General features: G+C 44.0%; 1 protein-coding gene across 1 annotated transcript in view; it reads left to right on the forward strand.

Moving 5' to 3' along the window:
• Positions 1-2,810: 2,810 nt before the first annotated feature.
• The window catches only part of PEDS1 (plasmanylethanolamine desaturase 1), a 28,751-nt gene continuing 12,431 nt past the window's right edge, over positions 2,811-19,130 (forward strand). Inside the window, exons 1-2 of the mRNA XM_067554254.1 lie at positions 2,811-3,135; positions 8,349-8,468. Of these exons, the coding sequence (XP_067410355.1) occupies positions 2,838-3,135; positions 8,349-8,468 (418 nt within the window). The 5' untranslated portion in view covers positions 2,811-2,837. The remainder of the gene's footprint in view (positions 3,136-8,348; positions 8,469-19,130) is intronic.

Here is a 19,130-nt window from a genome sequence, read left to right on the forward strand (position 1 = left end):
CATTTTGAATTTTAATCCTATTCTCCAAAGCCCTTGCAACTCCTCCCAGCTTGATTTTATCTGCAAACTTTATGAGTGTACTCTCCAAGCCATTATCTAAATCACTGATGAAGATATTGAACAGAACCAGACCCAGAATTGATCCTTGTGTGGGACCCCCTCAATATACCCTTCCAACTTGACTGTGAATTGACTCATGTCAACTGATCTGCCCCAAGAGCAGTTTTTTAACCTTTACACTCTGCACATAACAATGCAGTGTACAGAGGGAAACTGAGGCATGTACCAAAAATCTATCTATTAAATGTATTTGGTGGGTCTTTGTCCATTTCCCAGTGGAAATCACATCACAAAACCCAGCATCACAACTGGTACTTGTCATCAGTCTCAGCAAAGAGGTCATCAGGCCAAGTATTGAACAGGCCCTGGAGACTAACATCCTCTTTCACCACTAGAGGCTATTCCTTGGGTCAGCTTTGAGGTGCACTGTTGGGACAGAGTGTGTGGGAAATGTGCACTGTTAGCCCCTGTCCTGTACCCATCCTGTTGATAAATAGAGGATTTCAATCTCCAGGCCACCAATCCCCACCTTTCTCCAGCACTGAAATGGAGGTTTTTCAGTTAAAATGAATCAAACAAAAGCCTAATCCTGCTATCATTGAAGTTAATAGCAACACACGCCTTGGCTTCAGTGGGAACTTCTGGGATCAGTCCCAAACAAAAAACAAGTCAGGACTCTGTCCCTAAGTATCAGTTTCATCAGATACCTCTACCTCTAGGGAGGGGGCCTTGTATTATTAACAAGTTAAAGGTGTCATCAACTTAAAATAATGTAATTCCCAACATTGGGATCTGGAATCTATCAATGAAAAACTGAAATAAGTCTTGTATTGGAGCCTAATCCTGCAAGGCGCTGAGTACCCATGGGGAAATGCTGAGTGCCCTTAGCTTCCGTTGATTCACCATGTTGCAGGATTGGACCTTCAGACTATTACAGCCACCAGAACCTGTGAGAGAATCTGTGTAAGATGAAAACTGAACAAAATACACTTGAGAATCAGAATTTTTTTTCTAACACATATGACACTTTTCTTGCTCAGAATGAGCTTCACAGGGTATCAGATCAGTCCATTGAGAACTCACATTCATGTGCTGGGATCTAATCACCAAATACATGTGAATCATCCTTCGGACTGTCATAGACCATGTGCACCACAAGATGGAGCTGCGGTGGATATTGTCACTGGTATTACACAATGGATTGGGGCTGTGCAGCTGTGCACGAAGCTCTGGTTTTGAGAGCAAGCAGCGTTTTTTTTATGTTTGGCTGTGAGGTTGTTCCCCTTAGAAGATCTGGCCCACACCTCACACTTGTTTTCCATAAAACAACCACTTTGAAACCCCGCCCCTTTCATTTATTTACAATAATTACCACTGGGCCAGCTTCAGATTTCATTTACACCGGTAAAAGTTGAAGTCATTGGAATTATTCAGGATTTACGCGGATGTACTGCTCAGACTCTTGAAGTTGAAAAGCAACTAGTGCACTTTGGATGGTGTTGCAGTGGAAGGCAGGTTGAGGAAGGCAAGGAGTGAAGGAATGGGTATGAAAGTTGTTGGGTGGGGAGGAGATAGGGGCAAGGCTTGAGGGATAAGTGGATAAAAGGGCAAGGGACAAATGGTAAGGAAGCTGGGGCTGAGGGATCGGGTGAGAAGAATGAAGGATGGAACAGCAGGGGAGGCAGGGGGCAAGAGGGTGAGTGTGAATAAGTGGAAAGCAGGGAAGGAAGGAGCAAAGGTGAGGAATGGAGGTGAGGTGAATGAGGGGGCAAGGGATTGAGGGAGTTGGGGGTGAGAAAGCAGATATGGGGAGGATGAGGTGGGAGGCATGGAGATGAGGAGGTGGGAAGAGATCTGGGTAAGGGGAGTAGGAGGGGTTGGGGTGAACAGGGGAGGAGATGGGATGGAAGATATGGGGAAGAGAGAGGGGATGGAAGACACTTAAGGATGGAACAAAGGGAATGGGACAGGTGGGTGGGGATGAGGGTGCAAGCAAGGCGGATGAATGGAAGAAGACACTCTCCCGCTCACAATTCCTATCAGCTCAGACCTTTATGCTCTTTGAGGCCCTATTTGCTGAGGGGGAATCTTCTCAGCAGGCCTACCAGCCAATCCCATAGCTCCTATCCACAAAGAGAGGATTCAGCAGCCCAACAATTTAAAGAATAACCATTGGAGATGATCTGCCATGGAACTTTCCAGAACATTTCTCTGAATTGTTCTCTCCACACCTGCAGTCCTCCTCACTCCCACATTTGTCCCGTGCCTGCCCCATCACAGTACTCTAGGTCCGCCTTACCCACAGGTACTGCAGCAGGCCAGAGGCGTTGCCAGTTAGGCTAGTTCAGTTAATGCATCAGTGCAATGGTGCTGCTCCAGATGTGAAACACCCACCGCCCCACCTCCCCATTAATGCATTTGTGCAACGGTGCTTCTCCAGATGTGCTGCCGCTCCCCCGTGAACACAGCCGGCGGAGGTGCTGCTCCAGATGTGGAATCCCTCCCCATGATCGCATCTAGTCAACGGTGCTCCTCCAGATGTACTGCCCCTCCCCCTCTCCATGCAGCGCGCAGAAGTGGCTCCAGATGCGCAGCCCGCAGCTGTTTTGCCATTGGCTGAGACATAGCAACCGCCGGCTTCCATTGGCCGAGAGGCGGTGCGGGGGGCGGTGGTGATTGGAGGGGCTGTGCCGGGGCGTGGCCCCCCGCTGCCCCGCCTCTCTCACCGGCGGCAGTGACAGGCAGGCTGTGGCTGGCCCCGGCTGGTCTCTCGCTCGATGCTGCGCTTGGCCCGAGCGCTCGCACCGGGTGACTCCCACGGAGCTGGAGTCCGGTCGCCGGGACTGCAGCCCGAAGCCCGGGAGGAGGAGCAGGAGGCGGCGGCGGCGGAGCGAGGAGGCCGGGCCATGGCGAGCGGCGGGGCCGAGTGCGCCCAGCGCCGGGCGGAGGAGGTCGGGGCCGGCCCGGAGCTAGAGGCCGAGGCCGTCTTCGCCCAGGAGGAGCTGGAGTGCAGCAGCCGGCGCTGGGGAGCCCAGCACGTCGGGGCCCGGGAGCTGGCGGAGCTCTACTCGCCAGGTGCGCGGGGACCGGGCAGGGATGGACCGGGGGGGCCGGGGAGCTCGGGCAACGCGGCGGGGAGCGGGGTGGTGAGGTGTAGGGAGCGGGGCGGCTCTTCCCCCAGTGACGCCCAGGGCAGGGAGGGACACTCCACGGGGTAAGGCTATAGCTTCACCCCCTTCCTCTAGGCCGGTCAGATCCTCGGGTGGGGCAACCTCAGCTGTGCCCGCACCCCCGGAGTTCGGTGGGGTTTCCTTCCCCCGCGGGTCACGCAGGTAACGGTGCCCTTCCTTCCTTGTGCTAGGGCCTAAGCCCCCGGGCTAGTAGCATCCATCTTAAGGGACTTGCCCGACGGCTCTGACTTCCTCTGGAGGAAGGGAGGAGGAAGGGCTGGCCTGGATTCACTCTCTTCCCCCCCTACTCTCTGTGGAGCAGCTGGTGATTCGAGCTGCACTTAAAACGTGAGGTGCCCGTCTGTATGGAGGGTGGTGCTGGATGCCAGGCTGCCACCGGTCTGTTTTCTTGTAATTCACACCACAGGGTAGCTAAGCATGCTGCATGCGGGCGGTTGCCAGACAGGGCTGCCTGGCGTGCAGCTGGCAGAGCCAAACCACAGGGTCGGGCATTTGGACTGGGAAAAGTCCAGTGACAGTGAGGTCTGTGATGGTTGTGGAGTTGGCAGTTTGGCATGTGGGGGCAGTAAGCATGCCGGACAGTTGGGCGTGTAGGGCAGTAAGTGTGGCTCAGGATGGGAGAAGCAGAGATGCTTGGGTAGAGAGGAGGTCTGAAGAAAATGCAGTAACAGCAACCAGGACCCTTTTGGGAAGGAGACCGAGAGGAAGGAAAAGTTACTAGAGAGCTGGATAATGAACGGTTTGGGAAGAAAAGGTGAGTGGAACGGAGGGAACAGAAGACTGCAGAATCAGGGTGAAGCTGGGAGCCCGAGAGATCCACTTTCCAAAGCTAAGTGAGCTTTAGGCCATTTCCTTACTGCTTGGAAAGGCAAAACATCACCTTCCTTGGTGCCAGACAGCTAGGCCTGTGCATGCCAAGAGCGGGGTAAGGTTACAGCATGTGGTAAATCAGCTACCTGGCTTAGTTCTCCCCTGTCCGGCAGCCTTTTCCTTCTGTCCCCTGTGGACCTGGGAGATGCATCTTTTTATCTTTAAACTACCAACACAACCCTTCAAGATCTAGACATGGAAGTTACCGTGAACTTCCCATATCAAAGGGCTTTTTTGTCATCCTTCTGGAGTCTTGGGAACATTGTCAAAGAGTAATGTTCCATACTTGGTGTCGGTTCAGTGTGATGTGTGTCCTGTGAAGATATCTGGAATGAACTCATTGGAATCAGAACTGCAATAATAAACACTTAATATGAGGCACTTCATGCTTTTTTCTGTACTCTTTAGATTAGTTTTAATAGTCTGAATTTATTATTTTTAGCAGTACTACCCAGCGCTTGCATATCAGTTTTCAAGCAGAGATTGCAAAGCACTTAAAAAGATACTTGGTGGTATACCTGTTTTACCTATGGGAAAAGTGAAGTGTGGAGAAGCTAAATGACGTGCTGTCTAGGACAGACAGTTGAATAATGATAAGGACAGGAATGGAATCCAGATCTCCTGACTCCAGCCCGGTGTTCCAAGCACTAGACTGCAGGGTTCCCTGTTGCCTAGCAAGAGAAACTGTTTCACTTCCCTTGTCCCAGCCTTGCAGTTCAAGTCTCGTGTCCATGCAAGACAGTACCAACAAAAGTAGTCATGGCACTGGCATGTGCTAGTGATATACTGCTTTGAGATGGGAGAGGAGCAGAAACTCATCTAATAATCCTTATCACGAGTGGAAAAATATATTCTTTCTTTGGCATGAAGGGAAGAGAGTAATCTTTTTATGCTTTTATCATTTCCAACAGATTTCCACTCAGATTAAAGTTTAAATCTTCAGAAAGGGAAAAAATACATATTTCAGCACTTAGTGAAGCTGTGCCTATTATTGCTATTTCCAGCAAAAAGAGCCATAAACTGCAGTTCAGCCAAAACAGCTTAGCTCACAAATTTGAGGTGATTAATAAAAATAAGCTTCACATACAGGCAGAACATGAATATCAGTGCATGCATTTAACTTCCTTAGCTTTTCAGTTTTCTAGATTGATTATACCAAGTGACATACCCACTTGAACATGTTTCTCTACATTTATCACACCACACCTGTGCTGAAAGATCAGGCATGTAATTTGTCAGACCATCAATCCAAGTATGCCAGCCTAACCCCAGCAGTGGCTGCCTAGGTTTCAAAGGAAGGTGGCCAGTAATTTATCTTGATGACTTTGCCATGTTTTATGGCAGAAGAACTTCTTTCTTACTGTCTGGTGGTCAGTTTACTACCTGAAGTATGAGACTGTTACCCTTACTTTCAGCTACAGATAAAAACTAGGGAGCAGTACCAGTAACTCGCTAATGATAATAGGAATTAAATGTGTGATTCCTTTACGCACCGGTGGGAATACACTGCAAGTTCCATAAATAAGCATATTCTGTTACATTGGGGATCCAAATATGAAGCTGGAGTATGATTTTGTGGGGAATGAGACAGTTTCTGGCTACGTGGAAGATTACTGGGAGAAGGAGAAACTTACTGGCATAATGGCATAACTATATTGCTATAATTACCCAATTAGACATTTTTATTCTGGAATAAGAGTGCCTTTTTCCAATTTAGTTTGTCACTGGCTTATTTCCATAATCCTTTTTTTAAAAAATGGTATTTTGTATTTTGTTGATCCCTCCCTGTTTGGCAACTGTTAAAGTTCAAGTGTTCCATAAATATCAGGCAATCAGTGCTGACTTACATTCTTGCAATTGATTGACCAGTCTGGCCAAGGTTGGGGCCATAATTTCTGGTCTCAGATGTCAGTATGAAGAAGGTCCTTTCAGTGTCCCTAATGTCCCATTCATACACCTTGGGACATGCAAAGAAATGCCTAGGTCTTTCCTACACTATCAACTAATTGCTCCTTGTGGACCTCTTCTAATCAGGGCGTAGTTTCTCTTGCGTAGAATGTGGTTGTTAACAAACTTTAACTTTGGATACCTTGGAGGCATTTTTAGAGCAACCTTCCTTTTTGTTATATGCCTCTTTGAAAACCTGTTTTTTCAGTGTTCCTTTCATCACTTTTGCTCTTTTTACAAAGTCATCTGCTAACCCAGGATCCATCTACACAATCCATCCTTCCCAGAACAAAATTCTGCGTTTGTCAGATTAGGACACATTTACCTCTTAAGATTCATTCATATCCAGTTCTATTTCTAACTTATTAAAGCAATGCTCTCTTATTATGCCATGTTACTCAACATGTTGGAGAATAACAAAATGCACTGCTTATCATGGTGATCAAGAATCTGTATGATTCTTTTCTTTATTTCCTCCATGTACAGCTCAGCAGGGTTTTCCCTAACACTTGGAAACAAGCATTCAACTTCAGTCGCCACACTTGGGACTGACTGACTTTGTCTCCTACACTACAAAAAGTATCCCTTACTGATGGTTGATGTTGTAACAGGTAAATTTGAGCTGGTGCTGAACATGGTTTAACTGTAAAATTAGCCAGTGGCTAACCATGTTCAGCACCTTTTCAGAAAATAGCTAATTTCTAATACTTTGTGCTTGGCAATGCTTACAGTTAAACTGTGCCCAGCACCAGTTCAGCTCTGTTGCTGACATCTGTTATCAGCAGTGGAAGAGTTTTGCTAGGGCAGATGACAGGTAAGAAAGGGAGCGATTGGGACTTCTCACATCTGATAGAATATTCATGACAAGGAACCACATCAGCTGTTGTGTTTACTGGCCATCTTAAAAAAAAAAAAAGACTGTAAATTCACCTTTTTATTTTGTCTGAGGAACCAAAGGCATGCCAGTTAGCTTCTCACTGTCCTAGACTTAAGCATCTCTTGATTAGACAGTAGTAGATACTTTCTAGCTCTGATTGACTTCAAATCAGAACCTTCCTAGAGTGTAATTCTGTCCTGAAACACCTGCTTCCTCTTTATAAAGATAAAGAGTGAGCATTTGTTGAAATGTGAAGAACTGTAGAAAGATTCAACTAAAATGACTGATTCTTAGGCCACACTTTCTTGTGTCTTCACAAGTGTCTCACCGTTTGTTTAGCTGTATGCCCTGTTATTTCACAGTATACAAAGTTCTGCATGGGACTTGGAATCAAGACTCCTGGATTCTGTTCCCAGTTCTGTCACAGACTCACCTGGATTAAGCAATTTAAGATGTGAGTGCCACTGTTAAGCACTCTGAGGATTATAATGCCTTGCAGGCATTCAGTAAAGGGGTGGGAGGAGGAGTTTTTAATTTGAGTTGGCTAAAAAGATGTTGAAGCAGCTCTGTTAGGGGCACAGGAATATCAGAGAACACATTTTCCTGTTCATTTGGTATATTTCTTTTGAAGATGTTGAATGAAATGTGTATATTAAAAATCTGATGTAGCAATAAAATGCTGCAGGATTTGCTACTAGGCAAGGTTTCCTGTGACTGAAGTCACTAGATTTCAATCTTAGGTCTTTCAACGCACCTGTGGCAGGCCTTAATGAACCAAAAATGCATGGTCTGCTGTTAAGTGGACCGTTTAGGTAAGTTATATAATTCTTTTTCCACAAGACTAATTGTGGAATGAAAAGAAGACTTGGTTTCTGTTCATTTCCCTAATATGATGGAAAAAGTTATTCGTAACCACTTTTAAAATAGATGGTACGTGGATATGGGGGACAAAGGATACTTTAATCACTATTTCTGAGACTCCTAAGACTGAAAGATAGAAGAAGCTGGCTGGACTTCATCCCTGCTGACCACCTGCCATTAGCAGTGAAGTGGTGTGCTGCTTCCTGTTGCTGCATAGAAAAGGTGTGATGTCTACAAATGCCAGGCCAAAGCTGCTGAGGGGCATGACAGTGAACACGGCAAGACAGAAATTGAAAACTATACGGAAAGATGTTTGTTCTCTCCTTGATTTTTAATAATGGTGCATAGCAGATGATTGTCTCTGAGATGAGACAAAATATGTCCTGTTCCCACCACTAAATAAGTTTCTGCCACATCATTTCTAAAATGTGAAAGAGGAGACGGTAAGCAAATCATACAGGCACTAGATTACTATATTACCTCATCTTTTCATACAAACTGTTTCGAATATTACTGTTAATGTGCCCTCTTTTATTTAACAGGGAAAAGACTGCAAGAATGGATCAGTGTCATCTTATGCTTCTCTCTGATCTCTTTCAACTTCTACAATCTCCTCTTCTACTTGAGCCTGGACCATACGTTCTCAGTTATTGTTGGGATATGTAAGTAGAAGCTATTCACGAGGCAGTAATTGAATTGTAATAACATCTGAGTTCATCTTCCATTGGTCACTAAAATGCATCTTGTGAAACTAGAAGTAAACATGTGATCATAAGCTTTTGTTCAGATGCTGGTTTCATTATTTGGGAAGATGGGTCTTTGCAACTAAATATTCAGTGTAGGATGCAACTTAAAATTAAAGTTCATCGCTACTCTGGGTTTCATTCCAACCATCTCTAGGCTTTTGTCTCACAGATAAAATGGCTCTGCCTTGTACAATAATGCTCACCTCTGGCTGTGCTTTTCATCAGTGGATCTTAAAGAATTTTACAAAGAAGGTCTGAAGAATCACTAATTGTTCTGGTATTTTTTCAGTTTTTTTTAATTCCTTTGCAATAACTACATGAGAATTGTTCAGAAGATAAATAGCGGAGTTACAAAATTGTCAAAGATATTTATCCATTAAATAAATACCTGTTATGGGAAATCTATGGGATTGCACCATAAAGATGGATACAGAGAAAGATCTTGGTTCTGAGTTATCAGACACCTGTATAATTTGGATTTTTTGAGATATGGTCTGAGAACACTAAGGAAGAGTATGAATTACAATTGTGGAAATAAAGATGTTTCAGAAGTATCAGAATCTGAAACCTGGCCTTCATCTTCAAAATGTTGACTCTATCATTTAACTGAGATAGCAGAAAAGACTTGCAGTCTCCTTGTTGTAAGTAATCCATAAAGAAGTGACTTTTGATCTCTTGTTCTGTTGGGCTGGAAACCTGTAAATGCAAATTGGCAATCTGGTCTGTTTACTTTATCTTTCCAATCTGATCCCTTTGCTTTCCTCTGGTGGTAAAAGGGGTTGGTAGCTGCCTGGATCTCCCCAGCGGAGGGGTGCCCCTGCCCCTTTGTGGGAGTGTTGCGTAGCTGGCTTCTACTCTGTTCCCTTGTCCCTGCACTGAAATAGGGAGAAAGTGTTGGGAGAGGGGCTTGTGACTGACGTGTTGCTGCAGCCTGATATTCTCAACTGGAATGGATGGTTCTTTGCCTGCTCTGGACTATACTGGAGCTGGTGAAGAGCAAGCCTGATCATCAGGGAGCCAAATTCTCTCCTCCCGTGGGGCACTCCTCCCACATGTAGCACCGCAGATGATCTGGCCTAATCACTTTCTGTACCTATTGTGGATTCGTTTGGGAATATCTAGAGAGATTTTTTTTTTTTTTTTTTTTTTTTTTGGGGGGGGGAACTACTAGTTGCCTTTTTCCAGATTTTCGTCATTCACTTTTTATCGTTTGATGTTACAAAAATGACAGTGAGTGCTTATCCACCTTACTAAAATGTTCTGAGATGTACTGGCAAAACTTGTACACTTTGTTTTATTTTCCGTTACAATCATCAGTACACTTTTACTGATAAATAGCGGAGAGATTCAGAAGGGAAAAGGAATTATGAAAACACCCACTGCTAAGCGTGAGTCCTCAAATTAGAAAAACAGCTACCAAGTTAGTTACTAAAAATAGTAGGGAAATAGAATACAATATGGAAGGCTGTAAAATGTGTTCTTGTCAACACAGGGAAGTAGCACAGAGTATAGCTGATCTCTTTTCAGGGTTCATAGTATACAGGATTTATGACTGAGTAGCAATTATTTTTAATGTCTGATGCATTAGAAGCTGATTATAGTGAATTTCTGCTGTAATAATTCTGCTTATTGTGAGGTAGAACAAGAAGTCGTGTTTCAGTCTCATAATTTTATTTATGGTAGCCCTCTGTTTATAGGGACAGATTTAATCCCAAATTATACCATATTAACCCCATAGATAAAATGGAAATTGCATGGATTTAACAGAACACAAAACTGAGTTGAAGGTGGTTCTGTTATATTAATAAAATAAGGCTCCATGTAGCAAGTTGCACACTTAACAACTTGAATGGTACCCAATTCGCAGAGGGCAAAAAGCATCCCTGTGTGCCAAATATATCTGCTTTGAAGTGTCAGCGTTCTAGTGGAATGATGGTGCTTCAGAAGAAGGCCACTGTGATTCAGTGTTGTATGGAGCCTGTCGTTGGAATTGGCAGAGAAGGGGTTAAAGAGAGTGTGCCAACTTGGCATAGTGCAGGGGTCCCCAAACTATGACCCGCTGACACATTTTGACCAGTCTGCTGAGTCCAGTGGCATTAAAATCACATGCAGCCCTTCGTAACATAACACAGGGGTCAGCAACCTTTCACAAGTGGCGTGCCAAGTCTTCATTTCCCCCTCCCAGCCCTGCCCCTTTCCCCTGACCCCACCACTTCCCCCTGCTCCTTTCCCATGTGACGAGGCCCAGCGCCCTGGCTAGGAGGAGCTGCTCCGCCGTTCATAAGAGCAAGACTGAGTGATGTGGCCCTGTGTGTTCTCCTATCTGACAAATTGTAGGTTTCTAGTTTCTCAACAAAGCATGAAGCGAACAAATGTCCTTCCTATGTGACTTTTGTACCATGTACTAGGGATGGATGGTAAGGAAAAAGATAAACATGAGCTTTACAGAAACTGCTTTATTAATTTAATAGAAATGAGAGCATATTTGCACCTGAATCCCCCAAATTCTTCTCAGCTGCTGTGCCTTCTAATATGCTTGTCCTCTGAGAAGGAGCCTTGAATAAATATAATGTGAGATGTACGTTCCACATTGTTCCTTCTGGGTGGAGGATGGGAATCTAAATCCCTGTTCAGTATGAGCAGTGTTGCTTATTATAGAATACCAGCAAATACAAGACTGATTTTCTATTAGCTATCACTTGCTTGAGCTTGCACCTTGAATCTGAGCAGTAAGACTGCTTGGCCAGTCCTCAGTGGCTCTTAAGCTTCTATTTTGCTCGTCTGGTTCAGTGGCTATTAAACTTGTTTTTTGCTCATTTTTTTCCTTTCATTATGAATCATTCCACCTGATTTACTTGAATGTTAGAATGTTGTCTCCTCTTCCCTTCACTGTTTCCCATTTATGAGATGGTGGTGAACAGAGAAGGATATCTTGTATGGGAATTAGCCCGTGATCAAGACACTATAGATAGGGGAAAAGGTCAACAATTATGTTTAACCCATAGTACCTGTTCCCACTGGGTTTTTTCTCAGAGGAAATAGTGATGAAAGCCTGAGCCCTCTGTTGTGCCAGTTACAAGCTTAACTGATAAGGTAGCCAATTCACTGATAATGCTATTTAAATAGTAGTGAATGATTAAAGTAGCAGAATTTGGATTCTGTGTAAATACAGTAGTGTGGAAATAGCTGATAAACTATTCAAAAATGAGTGCAATAAAGTAATATTGCCACATAACAAACAAGATGCTCTAATATTATTAGTCTGGGGAGGGAAGATAATGCCAGTGTTTCATTTGATCCAGGGTTACTTAATTTCTGGCATATGTTTTTTCCCAACCATGTCTTGTTAAAAACATAAAACACCTAAGGCCAGATTCAGCCCTACAGTAAGCAGGTGCATCTCGCATCACCTTAATTGAGTGTACCTGCTGACACCAAGGTTAGTTTTTGTCCATAGTCAAGGTTTCTTTGACTTCTTTATAGTTGTCCTAATTCTGAATAACATCATTCTGAGAATTGGAATGTAGAGAATTATTCATTCCTGCAAAAATGACCAGCCTGAGACCCCCTGAGTGCCTGAATACCTGCATCAAATGATCTCTGTCCCTGTTAGAGGGTCACCCCATGGGTAATTCTGGCAAAACCCAAAGGGCTTTGAGCTGAAGACCAGGAGTTCTCATTCTCTGATTGCAAATGTTGGCATGTATTGGTGTGTATGTATTAATGTTACGAACCTGCTGATGTGTTTACAAAAAAATTTAATTTAAAGCTCTAAATTTTTTAAAAAATGATTGAAGCAAGTAGTAACAATGGAAAGCTTCGTTATTATTGCTGTGTCACTGGAGATCTCGAATATTTGATTGCACATCCTGAGCTACCTGTAATTTGTTTGAATTCAGCCTTGATCAGTAGAGATCATTGTTCCTTGCCTCCTGTCTAGCCTGTAAAATGAATTATTGGGTCTCAATCCGTTTCTAGTGAGTGGATAAGTTAGGGCACCCGCTGACTGAGTTTTATTGGCCTCCTTTCTTGCTAGTGAGATTGAATGGATTGTGGAGATAGAGGAGGGTCTTTCAAAGGTGAGACGTGTTGATTGGCTGTGGGGGAAGCATACAGTGCTGCTGCCCAGGCTCTCTCTGTTTTATGGGCAAACTGGAGTTCTGGCTCAAGATTCCGTTCACTAGCTCGACGTTTTTCACTGTAAAAGCTGAAGAAGTGGGAGGAGTTGTTCCCCGGGAAGGTGAAAACATGGGAAATTACTAAAAAACCTGTTTAATGGTAAAATGTTTAAGATCCAGTTCAGCTGCTGATGTAGGAACTAATCGTTTTCTTGCAGCTAGTTTTCTGGTGCCCCTTCTTTGAGCCCCTTCTTTGCGAAGTGTGTGATTGAGGATGAGGCTCAGAGTGCCTGGAGAGACGTGGAGTTAGCACATCTGTCTTGAGACAGCCTGCTAAAAAGAGCAGGGTGGATATCACAGCAGTGGCAGTGCTTCAGCCTGGCCACCCAAGTCCAAGCCTGTCCTGCCCCTGGGTCCACTCAGGTGGCAAGCCCGTGATGCAACATCCACACTTCAGTGCTCTAGTTCATGTGCAGCTAGCCTGGGTCTGTCTGCCCAGGCTGGGAGGCATGGACCCTGCTGCAGTGCAGATGTACCTTAAATGGTCACATTGCACTCCCTCTCTGTCAGTGCCTTAAAAGATAGGGAAAAATCCTTTGTTTTTTGCCATTGAATTTATTTATGATGTATTTAATGACATTCAGTGACTCCAGAAACACTTCCAACTCTAGCAGCTTGGATCCTGCTTGAGCAGGCTGTCACTACAAAAGTAGTCACTTCCCTCAGTGATGTGAGCAGGTTCTTTTATTAGATATCATCTGACTTGGCAGGTTGTAATGTGCTGTGCCAACTCATGTGCTACGCTGAGGGAGAGAGAGGCTGGCCAAGAACTTGGTTTGGTTACAAAACAATTTTTGAATGAAAGATTCCGTGTTTGTTTGCTCAACGGTGACCTGGAGAAGAAAGGAAAATTAGGAAAGTGCTTGTTCCTGCCCTTTCCTGGTGTGCAAAGATGGCCTGAGAGGCTTGTGGTTAAAAAAAAAAAAAAAAAAAAAAAAAAAAAAAAAAGGAGGGCGGGGGGAGGATGAGGTGTATGTGGGAGGGAAGCCTTCTGTTTGTTTTTTACATTAGAAGTTCAGGCCTTGTTTGCTGTGGATCTCTCTCTGATGACTGGAGAGCTATGGAAAGTCTCATCATGTGAGGAAGCTGAGCAATTGAAGGGGAAGTGGTTTTGAGTCAGATTATCTAAAACTCTGGGAGTTTTAACACTTTTATTTACTCCATTGCATACTTGGTAAAAAGAATGTCTTTTCCAAACACTTAATAACATTGCCCTCTTAGATAAGACTTGGATTGCATTGTGAGACAGTACCTCCCTTCTCCCCCTACCTGCTTCACCTATTCTCCATGCAAGCAGCCCTACAGCAAAACTAGGGAAGATAAGATTTGCCGGTCTTGATATTTCAAATGGGTTTTGTCAGGTTTTCTCCCTTGCTTTTCAAACCTTCAGTATATGTCATAAATCCGCAAAAAAAACCCAAGAAGTGCAGTTAAAAGTTAAAATCTTTTGTACCTTTAGGGATGACTTGTGATATCTGGTGTTCTTTTATGTGTTTTAGAGGTTTATTAATTGGGATATTAATTGTCATCAGACTGCAGCTTGACAGATACATTGAATCCAGATTGATAGGGGAAAGAAATGGAGAAAAACTATGTAGAAAAAAATCAACTGATTGGCTGCTTTGTTGTAAAAGTTGATTTTATCTTATAGGTTTAATTTTTAATACGTACTTACTGTTACTTTAAAAAGAAGCTGCTTAACTCTTAAGTCTTATGTTATCTAAACAAATATGTTGACTCTAGAACAAGTTCAAATTCTGGCATGGGCAAGAGAAATTATAATTCTTCTTCTTCTTCTTTTTTTTTTTTTTTTTAAAGAATATAAGGTGCTTGGATATCCGAGTGATGGATGCAGTATCAGTGTGGGTAGACAGGAAATTGATCCTTTCACCCTTTTGAGGCAGATGCTTTGAGTTCCACGATGTCTTGAATACATGCCCATATGAGCACGCTAGCTCAATCAGAGCTAGCACAAGTACAACTAACCCAACCTGGGAATCGTGCCAGTGCAGACATAGGCTATTCTGAAAGAATAGAGGTCTTGCCTTGGTCTTGGCTAGAAAATCCCCCCTCCAGTTCTTTTGTGTAGCTCTGTGGTCCTGCATCCTCAGCTGCATTGCAGAAGGGTGCAGTGATTCTTGTAAGTATGTAGCTGAATGCTCTGGGATCCTTCAAAGTGAAAGGTACTCCAGAAATGTATATTATTTTACAAAACTGCGCCTTACTACACTACCACCGTTGGGGCGGAGGTGCTAGTTAGTGTTGTAGGAGGGAGTGTTGAACAGCCGCACTAGGGGCAAACACTGACCTTGTACAGAGAGCACCACAGGATTCTTAAGGTATGTGCAGAACAGGCAGATCTTTGAGTATTATGTTATTGTCCAAAGTAAACGGCATGGTTCTGCAAAGGACTGTTGACTCTGCTTGACTGGAACCAGAGACTTCAGACAGTGTCAATGTGTGGCAAGAGGATTTGCTCATTAAACCACCTAGTAGGTGAACTGCTGGGGGTCTTTTAGCAAAGGAGGAAGAGCCCGGCTCCCTTTTGGTTCTCCTGCAGTGTCTTCTATACCAACCTGCCCAGGGGTCCCTATGCTACCATCCTATTTCTAAAGATACAGTATAGTAAAGTTCCTATATCAGTACTCTATATAACCACCAATTTTCAGTTCTAAACAGAATTCTAGACTGGTGCATGTGTGAATATGATAGGAAGAAAATCTCATACACTTCTATCCCGTCTGGCGCTCCAGCTGGCAGGCTGCATCCAAACCAAGCTAGTTTTGCTAATTTTTGTTTTAGCTGAAACTTGGTCATTTAGTTTGCTGAATTGAATTGGTTTGCTCAAGCCTTCTATCTGATAGATGTTTGCTTAAAAGCCAATTCCTGTGGCCTATCCTTGTGTTTAGTGTCTGGCTCCCCAGCTGATTTTGCTAGCAGCTTCTGGCTAAATCTTAAGCGACAGTGTCTGACAGGCTGTTTTTCCTCTTTCTGGGCATGTCTTCCCTTTTGGTGCTGCCTGGGATGTAACTCTTGTGTATTGGGGAATTAAGTTGTCTCTGTAGGTGTTTTTATAGTGTAGCCAAGTTCTGTCAGTTGCTCTCTAAAGGAACAGAGGGCATCTCAGAAGGTGCTTCCATCCTTCTAGTATTTACTTTGAGTCTTTTGTACTGAACTGAATGAGACTCCCAGTGTGTAAGGCACGGGTTTTCGAGAACTGTGAGAGGCCAGTTGAGTCATCTGTTTCTTTCGTTTAACAGGTTCTCAGACAGCCTATCATCTTCATTTTGAATTGCTGCTGCTATTTTGCATCTAACTCCTTTCCCCTCACACTTTGGTAGTCTAACCGAAAGAACCTGTTAGTTTGTTTCGCCTGCAAGCATCCAACCTAAAGATGAAGGCTGAGACTTCTGCACTTTCTTCTCTAGGCCGCATGCTGTTTCTGGCTTTTTGGAGGGCTTGTGTATTGTGTTCAGAAGTGTGCTGCGGTAGTGGGAGGCCAGGCAAGAGATACTGCTGTATTCTAATAAAACATTTCTGAAAGAAGTATAATACAGTGACTAGAGCATGTGGCTAGAAAACCAGGAAACCTGGGTTGCATCCAAGGTGCTGCCACTGACTTGCCATGTGACCTTGGGTGAGGTGATTAACTGTTCCTCGCTCCTCTTCTTACCTCACAAGAATGCTGGTGGCTTAAATTTGTAAAGTGTTTTGAGATCTTTGGTGAAAGGTGCTGTAGAATGGCCAAATAGTAGTAGTCATTTCTGATGACAGGACATTCATTCAGTGCCCTGATATTCAAATGCATCCACAAATGTTTGTTTCGTGTTTTTTGTTTAATTTTCAGACAGTACCCTATACAAGTAGATTTAATCATTAAACTATATCCACCTTTGAGTAAACTTTGTGCGCCGTTCATTTTGGGGCAGTGCAACCAGGGTTAACTTGTTTGGCAGGCTATTGCCACTTGAGACAGGCACAAATTGTCTTGTCATCACACTCTCTGTCCTGCTCCAACCACCTCTGGTGAGCAGGTGACCAGTAGCTACAAAATGTATCATTGTCTTGTGCTTGCTTGATGTTTACTAGTTCGTAATGTTCCCTGTTGCTTAGATCAGGTCTTGCCAACCTCTGGGACACATACAATGGCAAAAGGGAAAAAAACTTTAGCTTCCTCCAGCGACGTCTTTTAGGGACCACCTTTCTACCAGCCACCAGAACCTTGCTGTCCTGTCGATACAGTTGGCTCCTTGTCTAGGCAGGCATCCAGCTCTAATCTTGATTGCTTTAGGTTGTATTTACCTGTCATGGCCTGCCAGGGCCCACACGTGACCGAGCTAAAATTAATGACTCTTAATTTTTTTTAATGGCAGGAAAGGTAAAATGTTGCAGGATTCCTTTCTTTACTGTTAATTGCTTTCTAAAACATTGATGTCATTGTTCCTTTTTTGTAGTGTAAATCATTTTTGACAAAAGTGAGGGGGCATCAAATTAGTATGGAATAGATAGGTGTTAGTTACTCTTATGGGTATATCTATAACAAGCTGCTTCTGGGAGTACAGGCATGTTAGAAATTCATGTCTTTCTGTTTACCACTGTCTGTTTTGGGAATTAGCTTGTTTTTTCCCTTCTAATTTTTGTCTTCTAACCCACTCCACTTGCAAATGTTCAAACAGTCATTCACTTTAAACAGCAGTTGTTTGAGTACATGGCTTAGGGAAAAATACAGCACTTCACTCATGGGTGAGACTCCTCCGTCCAACACACCCATCCCCAAAAATCTCCTGAGTAGGAACTCTGTGAGCAGGAGTGAAACTTTACTTACTCCAATATAAGGCTTTGTCTACACTTAAAAAATAAGTCGACCTAATATAGGTTGGCTTACAGCCACTGCTATAATTACAGTGGTGGCTGATGTCCACACTGCCCTCCTTGGGTCGGTGGAGTCCCCAGGAGCACTTCCACCTATCTAAGGGGCAGTATTGGGGAGCTGAGAGTCCCGTCTCCCTGTCACATTCACTGGCTGTATTTCACCTGTGTACCTAGGAACTCATTACTGAGTTCTCAGCCATCTATCCACAGTGATACTCATTTTGTCACAGTAACTACCAGCTCAAGATCCTGCTTTACTAGCGGTCACACGCTTGCTTCTGCCAAGCTCCCTTGCAGGCTCTTGTTCCTGTACCTGAGAGAAAACCCTTTATGTAACTGAGGGCAAGATCAGCCACAGCCTTTCTGGTAAAGAGCTCCTGGCCTCTTACTTTAATAAAACTTCGTCCCTCTCATGCCAATCATCTGAGGATTCTGCCTCTAGTTATGCTTCTGGATATTGAAACCACCTCTGTTGCTATTCTTTGCTCAAGTTAAAATGCCTGATAAACTCTGCGCGTGAACTCTGGTTTCACTTTCTGTTGAGGCCTGTCAGTTTTATTCACTTCATGATCAGCAGGCTGCTTTTAAAAGAAACCCTACCTGGGTGTTCCAGGCTTCTGCTTCCACTTCCTCATTCAGCCGAATCACTTTCTGCGTCTCTATCTTCCTCCTCCCAGTCACTCTCTCACCAAATGTAAACTGCATAAGCAAATCCTCCCTCCCAGCACTTGCTCAGATTTCCCATTGGTTGTATTGAATAAAATCAGGTTCAACAAAAGTTCCTTTCTCTGCTGTTCTGCAGTGGCCTTGCTTTTCTGATCAGCGTGAGACTCGTGCATCCCTGAATCTCAAACTGTGAGCTTCCCTCCTTACTGAATAAGTGACTTGAGTCACAAGTAGTGACAAGGGGCTGCTTGTCTTATACCCACATCACAAAAGCACTGCCTACTGTGATGGGAGCTGAGGTGACGTCTAAGGGTATATCTATACTGCAGCTAGACACCTGTGGCTGGCGTGTTCCAGCTGACTCAGGCTTGGGCTGTGCTTTTAATTGCAGTCTAGACTTCTGGGCTCAGCCTGGAGCACGGGCTCTAGGACGCTGTGAGTTGGGAGGGTCCTAGAGCTTGTACTGCAGCCTGAGCAGGAATGTCTACACCACAGATAAACAGCCCCTCAGCCCGAGCCCCATGAGCCCAAATCAACTGAAATGGGCCAGCCACATGTCTAGTTGGAGTGTAGACATACCTAAGGCATCTGGAAAAGAAGATGCTTGTCTGCTGAGTAGAAAGCCAGGAGCCCCCTGCTTGCTTGGAATGGCAGACCAGGGTCTCAGGGAGTATCAGTCAGGCAGCTGGGGTATTGCCATCCAGTTATATACAGCAAAAATAAAATAAAACTGTCATTACCCTGTTTTTAAAAACTAGCTCGTGTTTCTAGAGTTAAAAAGTCAGAGTAAATGATGTCTGTTTTAAAATGTTAATGTGAATGTTACAAAATGGAGAACTAAAAAAACTTCCAGCAACTCTGT

The sequence above is a fragment of the Emydura macquarii genome, unplaced genomic scaffold, assembly GCF_026122565.2.
Source record: "Emydura macquarii macquarii isolate MOO-44397 ecotype Brisbane River unplaced genomic scaffold, CSIRO-AGI_Emac_v2 contig_1483, whole genome shotgun sequence".
Lineage (NCBI taxonomy): Eukaryota > Metazoa > Chordata > Testudines > Chelidae > Emydura > Emydura macquarii.